This window comes from Cornus florida, unplaced genomic scaffold, assembly GCF_030987335.1.
Source record: "Cornus florida cultivar Cherokee Brave unplaced genomic scaffold, ASM3098733v1 CherokeeBrave_3.0.0_Hap2_Chr06, whole genome shotgun sequence".
Taxonomy (NCBI): Eukaryota; Viridiplantae; Streptophyta; class Magnoliopsida; order Cornales; family Cornaceae; genus Cornus; species Cornus florida.
In genome coordinates this window covers 84963098-84981289 of record NW_026775576.1, presented here as the reverse complement: position 1 = coordinate 84981289, position 18192 = coordinate 84963098, and the positions used below count along the sequence as shown (strand labels likewise).

Below are 18192 nucleotides of genomic sequence, written 5' to 3'. Positions count from 1 at the left end.
CATCCCTATGATAACGCTAAAATAGTGCGGATTTGTATCCATTCATTTCATGTTTTACGATAAACAATGTTTGTGTTATTTGTTTTCATTCATTTCACGTTTTACGATAAACAGTGTCATCTTTCTAAAGGGTAATACAATGACACCCCTTCAAGTGTTCGTAGGGAGGGATTCACATTTGTAGGCTTTCACTTAATCAAGAAATTTTAATTTAGATGATCATCTCCAAATTTTAGTGTCTATACTACCCTCAACCTCATCCCTAAGATAAAGCTAAAATATTGTCGGCTTGTATCCATTCATTTCATGTTTTACGATAAACAATGTTTGTGTCATCTTTTTACAGGGTAATACAATAACACCTATTGAGGTTTAACACCTACTGAGGTTTATCGTAAAGACAGACATATATAAATTGTCTTATTTTTAGATAATGATATCTCCTTGTGAGATTTGCAATCCAAATATAACCTTAAAATATGTAAAAAATTCTACTTTACCCTTTCCTATTTATCAAAATAATTAAATGGCCAAATTACTCTTTTCCCCCCTCTCTCTCTATATATATATATATCTATTTATATATATATAGCAACGACACAATAGTCACCACCATCGCAACCTCCACAACCATCACGCACCGAAGAAGACATCCAAGAAGAACTATATATAATGGAGGGTACAAAGGTATTTTAGTCTTCAAGTTCTTATATTTCAAGCGTACCACTTACCCTAATAAAAAATCTAATACAATTCACATATATATTTACGTTATAATTTATTATTTATCGAGACCATATAATCCCAACTCCATAATAATTTCTTATCTACAAAGAGGTTGAGCCCTTATTTGCTCACGCCGAATTTGATCATATCATTATTTTTGCTGAAAACGTGTCTTCCGGGTTAAGGAATGGTCACACAAAAATATTAAAAAAAAATTTCCCTAGACGATGTGGAAGTTCTTTTAGCAAAAAATAAATAAATAATACAATTCTTAGATGATCGAGCTAGCAATGAAGTTCAGTTCGATCTGGGATGAAGATCTCTATTGCAACCTGGTCATGGAATTGAATCAGCCAATTAAGTAGGAGAAATTATTACACAGCTTCGATGAATATTAATTTACTAATAAAAAATGGGTAGTGATAGATGGGCCGATAAGTTTGTCAGAATACACATGACAGTTCAGGTAAGCAACTTTAACAACTAAAAAAAGGAAAGAAAATAAAAAGAGAAACAATATACGCGTCTGCAGATTCATCTTTCCCAGACTGTCAAGTTTTAAGCTAAGTTCTTTTCTTCTTATAGTTATCAAATCTCTCTCTCTTTGTTTTGTCTCTTCAAACAATATTTCTTATCATCTTAACTTGAAGAGAAAAAGAACTTTTAATTACCGAAAAAAAAATAAAGCGAAAGAACTTTTGATTTTTAAAATATGGTTGCAACTTCATATCATATATCATATTTATATATATATTGTATCATATGCATAATTTTTTTTTTTTTGAAGGTAGATATGTGTATTTATTTGTTTGATTGTATTATTCTTCACGGTCTTTAAAATTTTTTCAAAAAGATATTAGAAAGAGAAATAGAATGAGAAAAAGAAAGAAAAGAGAGAGAAGAGATGAGAGAGAAAGAGAAGGGAGTAACTTAGCTGGACAAATCACGTAATTTCTATTAAAATAATCGATCAAATACTTGGGTTGAAATATCATTTTTCATAAAAAGTTAAATAAAATTAGCACATTATTTCGTGTCATAGTTTGTCATTTGACTGAGATACATCATGGACTGGGTAATACTTTTTCGTTGCCACGTGTATACAAAGGTCTCGAAGTAAGACCAGTACTCCTAACATAACGAAGTTCAACAAAGCAACATCATTGTGTGTGTGTGTGTATATATATATATATATTTTTTATTTTTTTTTTCTTTCTTAAAAAAAGAAAAGAAAAAAACAACTCATGAGAGATCATTCTTATATAAAATAATTAAATTAATGTAATCAGAAAAAAGTGACTCCCAACATATCTGAAAAATAAGCTTAATATAACTAAGATCATAATACAATACTATTTCAAATATTCTCTGTCCTATATATATATAGTTGATGAACCTGGAAATTCCCATAGAAGTGAGAAATTGTTGTGTGAGATGTGTGTATGGTCAAATGGTTCTCTACCAATCAAATTGAATAAGGCTATATTTTAGAATATTTTAAGAAAATTACTGTTTGTTAGGATATAAATTTTTTATTTTTTATTTTTTTAGTGTTTAGATTTTGTAAAATATTTAGGAAGAAAAAAAATTAAAATCTAACCAAATAACTCACCCATTACACTTCAACAAGTTATTTTACAAGTTTCACACTATAGACTTGACCTTAATCTCTTTGCCCAAACATTAAAAAGTAAAAAAATATATATTTTTCAAGGAAGTTATTTTACATCAAAACAAACAAAGTCTAAGTATTAATTATTTAGAGATATTAATTAAAATTAGAACATATATATATATCCTTATATTTTAAAGTATAAAATAGATATCCAAAAGTTCTTTCATATTTCATTTTCTATGTAAGAATTAAATAATTGATAGATACCACGTCCTCCTTTTCAACCAGAGGGGACATACAAGGCGAGTCTAAAAAATGTAGAGGGAAGATGAAAAAAAAAAAAAAAAAAAAAAAAAAAAAAAACATAAGAGAAATATAAATTAAAAGATAAATTCTAAAAATAAATATGTTGCACTAAACGGCATGAAATATTAAAAGGTTTGAGTTGGTGTCTCGTTCTCCCTCCTCCTTTTTGTAGTTTCGTCCCTGGAAGAAAAGCTTCTTTTTGTAGTCTGATCAATTGATGGAAAACTAATATTCTCGTCGATGGGGTTGAAGTATGTTGAATTTGAACAATGCCGATAGTATATAACAGCAGCACATATTATCAAATTTGTGATCCAAAGAAATATATCGTCGTCTTTCTGATAAACCACAGCGAATTGCATGAAAGCGTCCATTAACACGTCCAATATGAATTCGTCACCATAAAGTAGTTGTCTAAACACATAATATTCTGTAGTAAACGATATTCACATATGACATCTATCAATATCCTTCCACAAATGTCGCAAAAGAAAAACTACACATAGAGTGATCACCGATCTCTTAAACTTTGCTAAACTCCGAATTCGGTGATTATGCTGAAGTTTATGAGCGACGCGTTCTTCGAATATAATTGTTGCGTGGCATAAGATAAAAAAATGTATGAACACCACCATATAAAAGGTAAAATGTACAATGGAGCTATTTACTATATTATCCATCGATAAGGAGTTGACTGTTCCATAGGAAGAAGACACAATACCCAAGGCATACCAGAGATTGCAAGAATTTTCTAGTTCTGCATTCAGAAAGTAAGATTTAACTTCAGTATATATGTATATGTAAATTGCGATACAAACATTATTTTTATTTATCCAAAAAAAAAAAAATAGAAACATTATTTTCATTATTATAACAACAATGAGGATAAGTTGTAGCCTTCAATCACTCTGTAACTATACAAACAAATGTGCAATGAACTGTCACCATTAGGATTTCTAAGAATTTTAAGAGCAGGTAATTTCTTTCATCTTTAGGATACCAAAGGATTTAATTTTTTTTCTTTTTTTATCCTTAATTGAGAAAAGCTCCATTTAAATATATATATAATATATATGTACTCACTGATACATGCTTCGATAAATGCTTCTCTACAAGAGATACATGCTTCTCTGCAATAGTCAACCGTTATTGAGAACCAACATATAAGTTACGTACTCCACCAATTCATTAATTCTTTCCGGCTCATCTGTCAAAAAAAATATATATATATTTATATAAAATAAAATAAAAGAAAAAAAATAATCAAAAAGAGAAAAAGAAGAAAATGAAGTACAGTCACCTTGCTAAAACGCTGGATCAGCAAAAGTACATTCTCGCTGAGAGGTTCCATCTCTGTAGTAGAGAAAGAAAAGGAGTTGATTGCGATAAGTTGAAAATACTGTGATTTATTGGATTTTATATAATAAAAATAATAGTTCAACTAAAACTAAAATACTTAAGTTTAGATTTGTGAGGTAGTAATTCAACTAAACCTAAAATAATTAAGTTTAGGTTTATCAAGTAATAATTCAACTAAAGTAAAATACCATCTATGTTTATCGTATCAAATAAATAAACCAAGTTAGCTTTATCAAAGAAAAACAAAAGAAAGAAGGAAGAAGTTATTATGGCTCCACAGTTATACTATGACACTCTACCTCTTGTTTATGATAATTAAAATGACAAAAGAGTCCTTATATCTTCTTAAATAGATTAGTATATCTCCCATCTCTCTCCCCGATTTTTCTTTCCGTTTTTATTTATAGTGATACAGTACTTTTGTTGTTTGTGGTTGTGGCCAATCATGATCTTAAATTTTTTTTTTTTTTAGTCTCACTCAGAGCCCTTGATGTCTGGGTACTTCTCCTCCTTTTGTCTTCTATTCTTGAATTCGAAAGTCAGAGCATCTCCAGTACCCTCTCAAAGTGAGCGAGGGCGGAGATGCTTTCCTTCTTCGATTGGCTGAGTGTGCTGACGATGGCGCCGGTGAGTGGTTTGAGAACCTCTGATTGTGATGACTGGAAAATTCCTTTCTTGCCATATGTTATAAGCCATGGCTGAGAGGGCAAGAGTACTGACCCAATGATGACTTGCCTAGATTACAAATTGGGCCCAATTCCCGCTTCTGGTGTAAAATCTACATTTATCCTGGATGAAGCTCCATAGTGGCTTGACGAAATCACATTCAAAGAAGACGTGGGAGCGGGTTTCCGGCTTGACCGAGTATAGGTGACATTGTTTTGGTTCAACTTTCCTCATGATTTAACTGTCTAATGTAGGGAGTTTACCCTGAATTGCGATCCAAAGTAGCTGTTTTTGGCTGGGAATGGCAAGCAAGTCCCAGATAAGGCTCGACCAACAAACATTAGGGTAGGGAGTGATTGCAGCAAGTGTATCTCTAAGTGCATGCGTACGCACCCGAGGGGCTTGAGTTCCAAACAATCTTATCCTGCAAGTTTGGGCTAGGTGGATTAAGCAGGCGTAGTTCAGGGAGGATGGAGATGATTTGGTGCGCAGAGCTTACGGATGAGCTGAACTTTGTGGATAATGATGAACCTAGTGAAAGAATGAAGATATCAATTAGCGAACCTGTATCTAACCAGTTATCCGTCAAGAAATATGTTTGTTCACCGCTCCTTACCTGGTAGAAGATGAATTCTCCGGCGATTGGCCTTAGCTGCAAAATTTTCCTCCAGCTCCAAGAACAAGCCTGGGGGATTCTCATTGTCCAGAAGCTACTATCATTGAACAAGTAAGTCCTACACCATTGAACCCAAATTCTCTAGTTGTTCCCAGTTTTCAACTCGATCCCATAAGTGTCTTAAAATTGCCGCCTTGTTGGCCAGCTCAAGGTTTGGGAGCCCAAGACCACCCTCAAACTTGGCTTTCCAAAAGAAGGACCAAGCAACCCGGGATCCAGACCAGAGGAACCTTCTCAGGTGAGCATTGATGCCATCTATGACTTTCTTGGGAATAATGAAAATTCTTGACCAGTACAACTGGGTAGAGATGAGCACAAGTCTGCCTGCATAAGAAAGGCTTTTGGAGGTGACTCTAGTAGTGATTTTGTCTAACAATACATTGCAATCCGCAGCCTTAAGACCAGTGGAGATGAGAGGTACTCCTAGCCAAGGTGCTTCATTGGTAAGAACCCAATATCAACTCCCAGGAAGGAAGACATCCATAGCTCACATGAGTAATCCATACCTGAAAAGAAGACAAAGCTCTTTGATGGGTTGATAGATAGACCAGAGGAGGACGATAAGAGGTCAAGTGCAGACTTGAGAGTGGAGATTGAGGCAATGTCTCCATGACATAGCAGCAGTAGGTCATCAGCAAACGCAAAGTGAGTGATCCCCAATTCCTTGCATCTCCAATGGTACTTAAAAGATGTATTTTGCATGACATATTTCTTGATAATGCAGGATAAGACTTCCATTGAGATGATAAATAGTTATGGAGATATTGGGTCACCCTGTCTAAGGCTTCTTGTCCCATTGAAGTAGCCATGAAATTCACCATTTATGGCTATGGTGAATGTAGGTGATGTGATGCAAGCATGAATCCATGAGATTAACTTGGGGTGGGGTGTCAATGATGAAGGACCAATTTACGCTATCAAAAGCCTTTGTAAGGTCAACCTTCCAAGCACATCTAGGAGCAAGATTGGAGCTGTGGTAGCCCCTCATTAACTCTTGGGCCAGAAGAATAGTATCAGTGATTTTCCTGCCTTGGATGAAAGCTGTCTGTGTTGGTTCAATGACATGTGGGAGGGTGGGTTGAAGCTTAGAGGCAAGAAGTTTTGCAATGCCTTTGTAAATGACATTACAACAACTAATTGGTCTGCAGTCATCGAGGGAGGAAGGGTTTGGACTCTTTGGCACCAGGCAAATGTAAGCTGCATTGCATTCCTTCAGAAGCATCCCATTAATGAAGAATTTCTTGACAGCTTTGATGATGGTTGGACCTACAATATGCCAAGACTGCTTAAAGAAGTGGGCATTGTACCCATCAGGACCAGAAGCTCTGTCACTGCTAATTGAAAGGATCGATCTCTGGATCTCCAAGCATGTTGGGATGTCTTCAAGTGAGGAGAGAAAATGCAATGGCACTCTTTTGGTTATAAATGGTGCCAGAACATCTCTGCTGGGTTGTGGGGCTGGTGATCCACCAAGTAGGTTCATGAAGTGTTGGACTGCTTCTTCTTTAATATCATCACTTGAGGTGAGTATTGTACCTTCAGAGCTGACAAGAGAAGCAATATTCTTCTATTATACCTTGGTGGTAGAGATTTGTGGAAATAAGAGGTGTTGCTATCACCCAGCTTTAGCCTTGTAATCCTTGATTTCTGCCTAGTGATACTTTCTTCTGCCAGCAACATTTGGCTTGAGGAAGTATTGGCTTCAATTATTCAGGAAAAAAAGTATTGGCTTCAATTCTATTTTCATCTCAGAAACCACCATTTTTGGACTTGCTGTTTCTTGCCTCATTAACCCCAAAATTAAGGATGTCATCAAATATATGCCTCTCTCTACCAAAAATGTGTTCTTAAAAAGCTATGGCAACAAGCATGGATTTCTTTGGACCTACTCTAACTGAAGAATTCTGTAGGATTTGTGAGTCGCACAAGGACAAAAGGTGTTGGGTGATTGGATAAGCTGCTTGCTGATGGCAACAAAGCCCGGGATCGGACTTGTGTTTGTGGCACACGAAATTCCATATGAAGGCAGCGATTGATGATGGCAATGTGCAGTTGGTGTGTTGATGGAGATGTTATGCCCAGAAGTATAAGTTGAGACTTACTGTGCTACAATGGAGGACGCAACTGTGAAAAAGAAGAAACTCCAACTAAGGCATGTGCTTGCTTGCTACTCACATGGTGTTTCAAAGGGCAATTTGGTCATTAGATTATTACACGGTAGTTTGGTCAGATTATAGTCGATAAGATGTCAGCTGACTTTCACGTGATCTTCTCCAATTTTGGGAAGGATATGATAGTTTTTTTGAGTTTTTTTAGTTTAAAGGGTTAGAGGATTGTTTTTGAAAATTAGAAAGGAAGTTTTATAATTTTAACCCTGTAACAATTCAATAATTGATGATACACGTAGACACCATCATACATGAGACGTCCTCCTTTCAAACCACAATGGGGTTGCAAAATAACTTTAAGATTTGGCAACAAAGGACATGCAAGAGGTGTTAAACTATTTGTAAAATAAAAATAAATAGAAAAAGAAAAAGAAGAAAAAAAGGATATTTTTAAAGCTACTTAGCTACATTTTCCAAAAACCGTCCATCTTTTTGGACTTCTAAAGCTTTAGACAAGATATTAATTAGCTATCAAACTAAAAAAATGCAAAGCACAGAACCACAACCAAATTGATGAGGGCAAAAAGCTTTTATTATTTAGTTCAAAACCTAAAAAGTATATATATATAATTGTTATTAATATAGTCTGTAGATTAGAAGTATACCCTTTTTCAACAGTAATGATCCTAGTCTCTCTTTGTATTTTATATATAATATCTATATATAATCAAAGAGAGATTATATACATCTGCTGCAATAAGGGAGCCTATTCCTTTTTAAAAATCTAAACAGCATTCCATGTGAACTCTTTTTACATTAATAGTGATAAACATCAACAACCAGACCTATAAGAAGAAAAGGGTATTCTATATATAGCTACAAAACCAAAGTTCACATTCATGTGTGATCCAGATTATCACAAACGTACGGTCCCATAGCATCATAATTTTCAAATAAAATCCAAAACTAAAACTCATGGCATGTATGACATGTTTTGTGTGTGGCCTGATGATGATGCAGGAAGAAATAAAGAAACTAAGAAGTCAGGAAAGTATCAAACTTCATTTGTGAAAAAATAGTAATCAAGGCACATAGAAGTAGATCAAGAAACAAACATGATACAACAAAACTACAAATGATCCAGTTTGAGTTTGTATATGTTTTATGAACAACTTTCTGCAGAGTAATGCCTTTACTCCAACCAAACAGCAGAGAGTTTGGAGTGGTACTTTCTGCACTGCAGAGACTCTGACCACAAGTAGAATTAGAGCAAGAAAACTACAAATGAACAGTTTTGAGTTTGTATATGTGTTACAAAGAACTTTCTTCACAGTTATGCATTCTCTAACCAAACAGCAGAGTTTGGAGTGGTACACACAGTATTTCTTCTATCTTCCTCCCTTCAGCTCTTTCTCTCCCTCTTAGGTACCTGCAAACAACAAGGAGCAAGCAAACTAATTAATCTCTCAAACCATAAGTTATTTAAAACAGAGATGCCACTTTTATGTGTGCATTTGATTTCAAGTCTTAAATTCATGTTCCTTTAAATGTTGAGTAACCAGTTACAAAAACAGTAACAATATGCCTCTTATCATATTGTTACTGTTTGTTGCCTAAAGCAAACTAATTAATCTCTCAAACCATAAGTTATTAAAAGCAGAGATGCCACTTTTATGTGCGCATTTGATTTCAAGTCTTAAATTCATGTTCCTTTAAATGTTGAGTAACCAGTTACAAAAATTAGGTAACTACAAAATTCAGGCAACAAACAGTAACAATATGATAAGAGGCATATCAGTATGCAGAAACGTTTTACACAAGGGTCAAAGCTCAGGTAAAGCCCATACTCCAATTTTTATAGCATAAAGCACACTGAAAGGGCATTAACAATTTCTATTGAACCTTAAAAAACAACTTATGAGAGATCATTCTTATACAAAATAATTAAATCAATGTGATGAGAAAAAAATGATTTTAACATACATAAGCTTAATATAACTAAAAATCAAAATACAAAAATTGCAAAATACTAAGGTTCTTTACACTTCGGCAAGTTGCTCTGATCACTATGGTATTGCAGTTCATTTTAGTCAGCAGTTTGCTTCACGGGCCAAGCCTTTTAAGATGTTGAAAGTTTGGTGTGTTGAAAAGGCCTTTGGTTCTGTTGTTCAACAGGCTTGGGATGTGGAGGTTTTTGGCAGTCCATTACATTGATTTTTAAAGAAATTAAGGTCTGTTAAAGCAGCTACTAAGGAGTGGAATAAAAATTGTTTTGGGGATTTAGGGGAACAGGTGTGCCAGGCTAGAAAACATTTGGAAGTTGTTCAGTTGGAATTGTTAGCAGCTCCAACTGATGCAGTTTTTGATTCAGAACAAACAGCTAGGGAGGAATTAAATGTTGCTCTTTCTAATCAAGAAGTTTTGGTGGCTCCAAAATCCAGAGTTCAGTGGTTGACAGACAATGATAGGTGTACAGCATACTTCTATCAGAATCTGAAACGACACAGGAAAACTTGCCTGGAAAATGAAGAGGGAGTTACAACTTCTGATTTAGTGGTGATTAAGGCGCGGTTTGTGGATTATTATACGAATCTTTTTGCTAAAAGGGATTCTCCAAATCTGTGGGATGATATGCCAGTAAATCAAATCCAAGAGGTAGATAAAGCTATGCTTGATAGGCTACCTGATTATGAGGAAGTGAAGAATGTGGCTATGAATTTCAACCCAGATAAGGCTCCAGGTTCAGATGGGTTCCCGTCTCGCTTCTACCAAACTTTTTGGAATATTATTGATAATGATTTGGTTACTGCTGTACAACATTTTTTCAGAACTGCTGCTATGCCTTTGGGAGTTGGTAGTTGTTTTCTCACCCTTGTTCCAAAGATAGGGAATGCAGTTAAGATTGGAGATTTTAGGCCTATTGCTTTATGCAATGTGGTTTACAAAATTATTACCAAAATCATGGCTAATAGATTGTCTATTGTTTTGGCTGAATTGGTAGGAATTGAACAGTGTGCTTTTATCAAGGGGAGAAAAATTCAAGATGCATTAATTATGGCGAATGAGCTGGTTAGAGACTTCAACCTTCCTCGACATTGTTCTATGGCTATGAAGGTGGATTTAAAGAAGGCGTACGACTCAGTCTCTTGGGAGTTTCTGTTGCAGGTGCTTCAAAATCATGGTTTCAGTAATGAATGGATAACATGGATCTCCTCCATCCTATCTACTACTACTAGATATTCAGTGTTGATTAATTGGTCACCGGCTGGATTTATTCAACCTGGATTGAGACAGGGATGCCCTCTCTCCCCTCTTCTTTTCACCTTGGTCACAAATCTGTTGGAAATGGGGGCATTAAAAACATAAACTTTGGATAAGATTTGAAATAAATCCTGCTAATAATTTTTTACGGATCTCTAGACAAGCGCGTTTCTCTCCGCAAGGAGATGAACATGGTATATTTACTTTCTGAAATCCATTTCCGGATGAATGAGAAATTAACTCCAAAGTGTAGTGTTTTGATAAGCCTAAATGGGTATGCAAAATGTGGGAAGTGTTTGTCCCACATGGAAAAAATGTTAAAACAAATTGAAATTTAAATAAGCTGAGTTTAGGATTTGGGCTTGGGCTTGGGCCTAATTGTAAAGTTCAGACTATTCTTTTTTGGAATTTTGAATTGGGCTTAATTTTGGGCTGGGCTTATTTAAATGGGTTTCACAAATGAGTGGGGTTTTTGGGTGGTTGGTTTTTTGAATTAAAAAAAACTACTTTTTAGTTTTTCTAAAAGGTTACACCTTTTAAATTAAAAAACCACTTTTAGTTTTTTCCAAAGGGTTACACTTTTTTCCGAAGCATCATAACCCATAGTTGCACCCACTCGAAAAGGCACATTGCAACCTATTGGAATTGATGTGTCTATTGGTGAACAGACACCATGTGAACCATTGCAACCTATTGGAATGGATGTGTCTATTGGTGAACAGACACCATGTGAACCATTGCAACCTATTGGAATGGATGTGTCTAGTGGTGAATAGACACCATGTGAACCATTGCAACCTATTGCAATGGTTGTGTCCAATGATGAAAAGACGCACTCCATTCGAAAAGGCATTTCTGTTTCTATAAATGCCCCCCTTTTGGATCATTTGCAATTAATTCATTTTTTCATTTTCTTCTATCTCCCTCTCTAGACTAGAACCCAACCCAAGTGGGTTCAAACCATAGGTTAAGTGGTTCGAGCCACTTCGAACCTAATCCAATTTCATCGAGCCATATTAAGATTGATCCAAACCATTTGGTTCGGATTACACCCAATTTAGCATTTATATAGTATATAGATGCATTTTTGAGTCAGAGAGAGTATTACACGGAGAAGGTTCGTCGTATCCACGAGTTTGTAGTGCTGCTACTGGTGGATGTAGACCGTTGTATCTTGAGAGATAGACGCCACTGAGTCCGTTAGCACCATAGCGGGGCGAATCTGTCTTAAGGACATAGTATCCAATACTAGCCTCGGTTCAGGTTCATTCATTGCATATTATTATTATTTTATTGCTTTATTTTGCATATTTAATTAAATATAGAGTTGTATATTTAATTAATGATTTATTAGCATATTGTTAATTATCTCATGACATATTAGTATAAGGGTTGTTATATCTTAAAAGTCACATTAAGCATATATTTTTCCAACAATCTTAAGACAGATTCCTTCCTTGCGTAGATTTTATTATATGTTTCTATTTAAGATATAAACAAGTAGATATTTTACTAATAGTTGAGATATAATAAAATAATGTTATATACATTATTATATGATAATATGTTAAATATTAATGCATTCAATATTATGTGAAATTGAAGCATGTTATATAAGTGGATTATTGAATTATTCAATTTTGATTGAATTATTTACTTTTGTAATATGATATTATGAAGTATATGACATTACCTTAAACATGTATCAACTAGAGGTGAAAAAAGATACTTTGTTACTTTTATCATTGGTTGCACAAGATGCCGTTATGTGTATTTGCCACGAAGCAAAGATGAAACCTTAGAAATGTGACACCATATGAATTATAAAAAATTCGAAAACCTTCTTATAAATTCTTAAAAATGTGGGGGTGTCTAACTAAGGTTGTACTTTCTCCTAAGAAAGTTAAAGTGAGACCTATAATGTGGCAACCTTGTGGGTGGGTGTGCCGTGGGCGGGTGCAAGAGGCACTGACATGTTATCACATTGAGCAAGTTACAGGTGCACAGTCCCACACCACCTACGTAAGGGAAAGGTAAAGTGATTTTATGTAGTGGTGTTATCTCCAATTGGTACGAGACTTTTTGAGATAAAATCCAATAATAAAATTGTGCGGGCTTGATCCCAAAGTGGACAATATCATACTATGTGATGGAGTAGATCGTTACATAAAACCTTTGATAGGTTATAACATCAGTGCATATCATTTTCATGTAGGCTAGAACGTCTACATCTTTTGGTCCTAATTTTCTAGTATGTTTATTGGAGAATGAGCCACAAATCTTTTTTTCTTAAATTAATTATGTGATATAATTAATCATGTGATATAATATGAAACTATATTGTTATGCAAATTCAATATTATTTTTACAAAAGTTTATTATTTGAAATTATAATATTGAGATATGTGGTTGAATTACTTAGTGTACGTAGTAATTTAATTTTACAATATAGCTTATTAATGTGTGATATTATTAATTTTGTATGAGTTCATGACTGGTTTGTGTATTTAATACAACAGACAAAAATTGATTAGTCTAAGTATGTCAATTCTTCCAATAGTCAAGGGAGAAAGATCTATACTAGTGTCTAAGACACGTATAGCTGTGAATGGGCTAAATAAGAAAAGATTTTTCGATAACTCTAAAGAGTTTAATGTTATGGATACACTAAGCTAGTACACTGAGACAAGCTAAATCAAACTAGTTAACTCTAATGTACAATTTAGCTAAAAGCTAAAATGTTACTGAGTTGCAAACAAGGTAGTTTAGCTATAAGCTAAAATGATTAATGAGGTGCACAGAACCTAAGAGGAAGATGGAAAATCTGTTAGTTGGTTCTAGCTCTCAACTTGATAGTAAAAAACACGAGGGTGATGAGTAGCTATTTTAGCCATAAGCTATTTGAGCTATTCATCATATCTGCTCATGTAGGAGGGAATAATACTACTTATAAAGTAGTAGTTTTTGAAGAATATTCTTTAAAACAAATTACTCTACTACCAAGGTAGACTACTTAGATAAGTGTGTACTAAAACTATGAACTACTAGAATTGATAGCTAAACAAACTTAACTTCAAGCTAGCGGTAATAGCTAAAAAGTGGGTGCTCATCATAACCTAGTAGTGAAATATAAGAAGAGTGTACTTAATCTAAGCTAGTAATGATAGTTAAGAACTCACTTTTGACTAGTAATGATAGCTAAGAAGTGAGTGCTCACTCTGTGGTGATTGTATCCAAAGCTTAAATAATAAGATAATTATTTGCTTAAATGATTGAGTTATGTGATGTGTGACACATGAAAGGTTATAACATGTTAATATGACTGACTTAACATGAACCTAAACATGAATAACTCAATTTACAAATATAAAAGAAGTAAAAGCAAATATTAATTAGAACCCATTGTAATTAATATCTTTAGCATTAATTCACGGTAATGTCGGTGAATTATTATAAGAATATGCTAAAGATAAAGTGAGTACATATGCACTAGAGACTATTATATATGCTTGTTGAGAAGCGAATATGGAACCTTGAAAAGGTAGATGAGGTGAAGTATTTAATATATGGTACTTTCATAGTTGAAAAATCATAATAAATACATTAGAGATAAAACTTCAGGATTATCTCAAAGTTGTGGGGGGATATTGTCCATAGATAAAATTTGCTATGAGTTACCTCACCAAATAAGAAATACTTATAAATGTAGGGTTCTTAATCCTAAGAAATTTTGGATAGAACCAAAAATCATTTATAGTATTATAACAATAGTGCATGTTGTTTCCTATGAGGAAAATATTATGGAACAACTAGAAAAGTTCTTTTTCCAGCGGAAGAGCCGAGTTATATGTTCTAGTTGAAGAGTAAAGTGTGCAAGCTTATAAGTCATTGAGTGGATTAAAGCTAGTACCAAGACAATGACATAAATGTGATGTATAAGTCATTGTATGCCTTAAAAAAAAAAAAAAATTAATGATATACTAATTAGTATATTTGATATGAAAGATTTAACATCTAATAACATAGTATATTCTCAATAGAGTGAGATTGAGATAATACTAGTTATGATAACAAAAGCCTAGCTAACTTTTGTAAATGTAAATCTCAAATATAAATACTAGCCAAAGTATATCATTGGTTGAGATTGCAAGGCATCTTAATAATTGTGTTTAATTGCACATTTTCAATCCAGGATCGGATCACTAAAAAACAATAAATTGGGTAGTTGAGATACACCCTAAATCCAATATTGCATAGATCGAGGTATCTAACTAAATTGGAGGTGTAACAGTGATACAATCTGGATATGGGATATTAAAGACTTCAAATCCAATAGTGGATATGTCTTTTATATTAAAGATGTAGTTCTATGTTGTTAATATAACTCAAAGTTAGAAACTTTGAATAAATCAAATAGGGAAGTCAATAGATTTCACCTAGAGGACAATTCAAAGTAAGTCTACACCTGTGCCACTAAAGAAAATGATATTGCTAACAATAAGCAATTTTAGGGCACAAAGTATACAGTTGCTCTCACCTGGAGAAATCTCTGCAGAGTGTAATATTTCTAAACGCAACCTTGTGGCCACATATAAAATTGAAGGTTGTACTAGAGAGCAATTGTACAGTTCATCGAGGGGAATGGGGTTTAAAGCCGAAAGCTAACGAGTCACCTTAATGGAAACCCAACCTAGCTGACTGGAGATCCCAAGATCTAGGTTCAAAGGGACAACAGAAATTCTGAGTGACTCACCAGAAGTACTGGGAAGATATAAATCTTCTACCCATTTCTATGATGAGACAGTGCTGCCTACAGCGATAATCAGGATAAGCTACGCTTTTAATGACTCTTATACCTTGAAAATTCAAGTGGGGTTTGGTAGGATACTCTTAATAAGAAGTCACCTATATGAGTGTGAAGTAAGACCGCTTCTATGAGAACTATAAAGGCTAAGTTTTCTAGAGCACTCATTGAATACCAGGACTTGTTCAGGGCCAAAATGAACACAACAATGAGAACCAACTTTGTGAGGAAAGCTACTGTGTGTTTGTTATTATCTTGGTTTACACAAACGGCTGAACAGTTCAAGACATCGCGTTCACTGGTTAGCCAGTAAATCCGATAGCAATACACTAGGGAAGGTTCAAAGCCAAAAGCCACCTATCCTGATGCAGTAACTTTTCGATTATACTCTCTCTAGTGTCTGCATGATCATCTTTTGCATTTTACGCAAATTTCCATTCATGTGGGGGATTGTTGGAAATGGGGGCATTAAAAACATAAACTTTGGATGAGATTTTAAATAGATTCTGCTAATAATTTTTTACGGATCTCTAGACAAGCGCGTTTCTCTCCGCAAGGAGATGAACATGGTATATTTACTTTCTGAAATCCATTTCCGGATAAATGAGAAATTAGCTCCAAAGTGTAGTGTTTTGATAAGCCTAAATGGGTATGCAAAATGTGGGAAGTGTTTGTCCCACATGGAAAAAATGTTGAAACAAATTGAAATTTAAATAAGCTGAGTTTAGGATTTGGGCTTGGGCTTGGGCTTGGGCCTAATTGTAAAGTCCAGATTATTCTTTTTTAGAATTTTGGATTGGGCTTAATTTTGGGCTGGACTTATTTAAATGGGTTTCACAAATGAGTGGGGTTTTTGGGTGGTTGGTTTTTTGAATTAAAAAAACTACTTTTTAGTTTTTCTAAAAGGTTACACCTTTTAAATTAAAAAACCACTTTTAGTTTTTTCCAAAGGGTTACACCTTTTTCCGAACCATCATAACCCATAGTTGCACCCACTCGAAAAGGCACATTGCAACCTATTGGAATTGATGTGTCTATTGGTGAACAGACACCATGTGAACCATTGCAACCTATTGGAATGGATGTGTCTATTGGTGAACAGACACCATGTGAACCATTGCAACCTATTGGAATGGATGTGTCTAGTGGTGAATAGACACCATGTGAACCATTGCAACCTATTGCAATGGTTGTGTCCAATAATGAAAAGACGCACTCCATTCGAAAAGGCATTTCTGTTTCTATAAATACCCCCTTTTGGATCATTTGCAATTAATTCATTTTTTCATTTTCTTCTATCTCCCTCTCTAGACTAGAACCCAACCCAAGTGGGTTCAAACCATAGGTTAAGTGGTTCGAGCCACTTCGAACCTAATCCAATTTCATCGAGCCATATTAAGATTGGTCCAAACCATTTGGTTCGGATTACACCCAATTCAGCATTTATATAGTATATAGATGCATTTTTGAGTCAGAGAGAGTATTACACGGAGAAGGTTCGTCGTATCCACGAGTTTGTAGTACTGCTACTGGTGGATGTAGACCGTTATATCCTGAGAGATAGACGCCACTGAGTCCGTTAGCACCATAGCGGGGCGAATCTGTCTTAAGGACATAGTATCCAATACTAGCCTCGGTTCAGGTTCATTCATTGCATATTATTATTATTTTATTGCTTTATTTTGCATATTTAATTAAATATAGAGTTGCATATTTAATTAATGATTTATTAGCATATTGTTAATTATCTCATGACATATTAGTATAAGGGTTGTTATATCTTAAAAGTCACATTAAGCATATATTTTTCCAACAAAATCAACTCTCTGTGCTATTTAAATTAAACTGCTGTTCAAGAAGGTAGACTGACTGTTGTTCATGCTGCTAGAAGATTTCAATCCCCCCTCTGTCACATATTCTTTGCAGATGATCTAATGGTGGCTGCTGAAGCTTCTATATCTAATGCCTCTACCCTCGCTCATATTTTCCAACATTTTGAAACATTGTCTGGTTTACAGGTTAGCAAACAAAAGAGTAGCATTCTTTTTTCTCAAGCTGTTAGAAGGAAGCAAGGTATTTTGAATTTGCTTCAATGCAAGGAAAAGAAATTTCCTAATAAATATCTTGGGCTTCCTTTGTGTCCTAATGGATTAAAGAAGTCTCAATGTGCTGCTCTGGTGGATAGGATTACTAGCAAAATTCACTGCTGGAATGCAAATTTTTTGTCTACTGCAGGGAGAGCAGAGCTTTTTAGGGCAGTGGTCACTCCTACCTTTCATTATTGGTGTTACATTTATAACCTTCCTATGTCTATTATCAATTCGATTCAAAAGATGTGCAGGGACTTTCTTTGGGGCAGTAAGGATCACAGTAGAAAGATGCATCTGATGAACTGGGATCTGATTTCTAGACCTAAGGCTGAAGGGGGCTTGGGCGTGAGGAAGTTGCTTGATGTTCAAGTGGCTGCAAAGTGTGTTTTGGCTTGGGATTATCTCACTAGCAAAGATAGACTTTGGGTATCTTGGTTCAAGCAAAAATATGCACCTCAAACATCTTACTGGAATGTTTTACCTAGGTATTCTTCTTCAACAATCTGGAAAGCAATTGTGATTGTAAGGGACGTTATGCTTCAACATACAAATTTTATCATTGGTAGTGGTACTTCAACTTC

General features: G+C 34.6%; 2 protein-coding genes across 2 annotated transcripts; both read right to left on the bottom strand.

Annotated features, from left to right (window-relative positions):
- Window positions 1-5406: 5406 nt before the first annotated feature.
- On the bottom strand, window positions 5407-6086 carry LOC132314478 (uncharacterized). Its single transcript, XM_059813340.1, has 2 exons — window positions 5855-6086; window positions 5407-5771 (listed from the first exon to the last, which is right to left on the bottom strand). The coding sequence occupies exons 1-2, from the start codon at window positions 6084-6086 to the stop codon at window positions 5407-5409; spliced, it is 597 nt and encodes a 198-aa protein (XP_059669323.1).
- Window positions 6087-6162: 76 nt separating this feature from the next.
- Window positions 6163-6831, bottom strand: LOC132314477 (uncharacterized). The gene has a single exon (XM_059813339.1). The coding sequence runs from the start codon at window positions 6829-6831 to the stop codon at window positions 6163-6165; it is 669 nt and encodes a 222-aa protein (XP_059669322.1).
- Between the last annotated feature and the right edge of the window lie 11361 nt (window positions 6832-18192).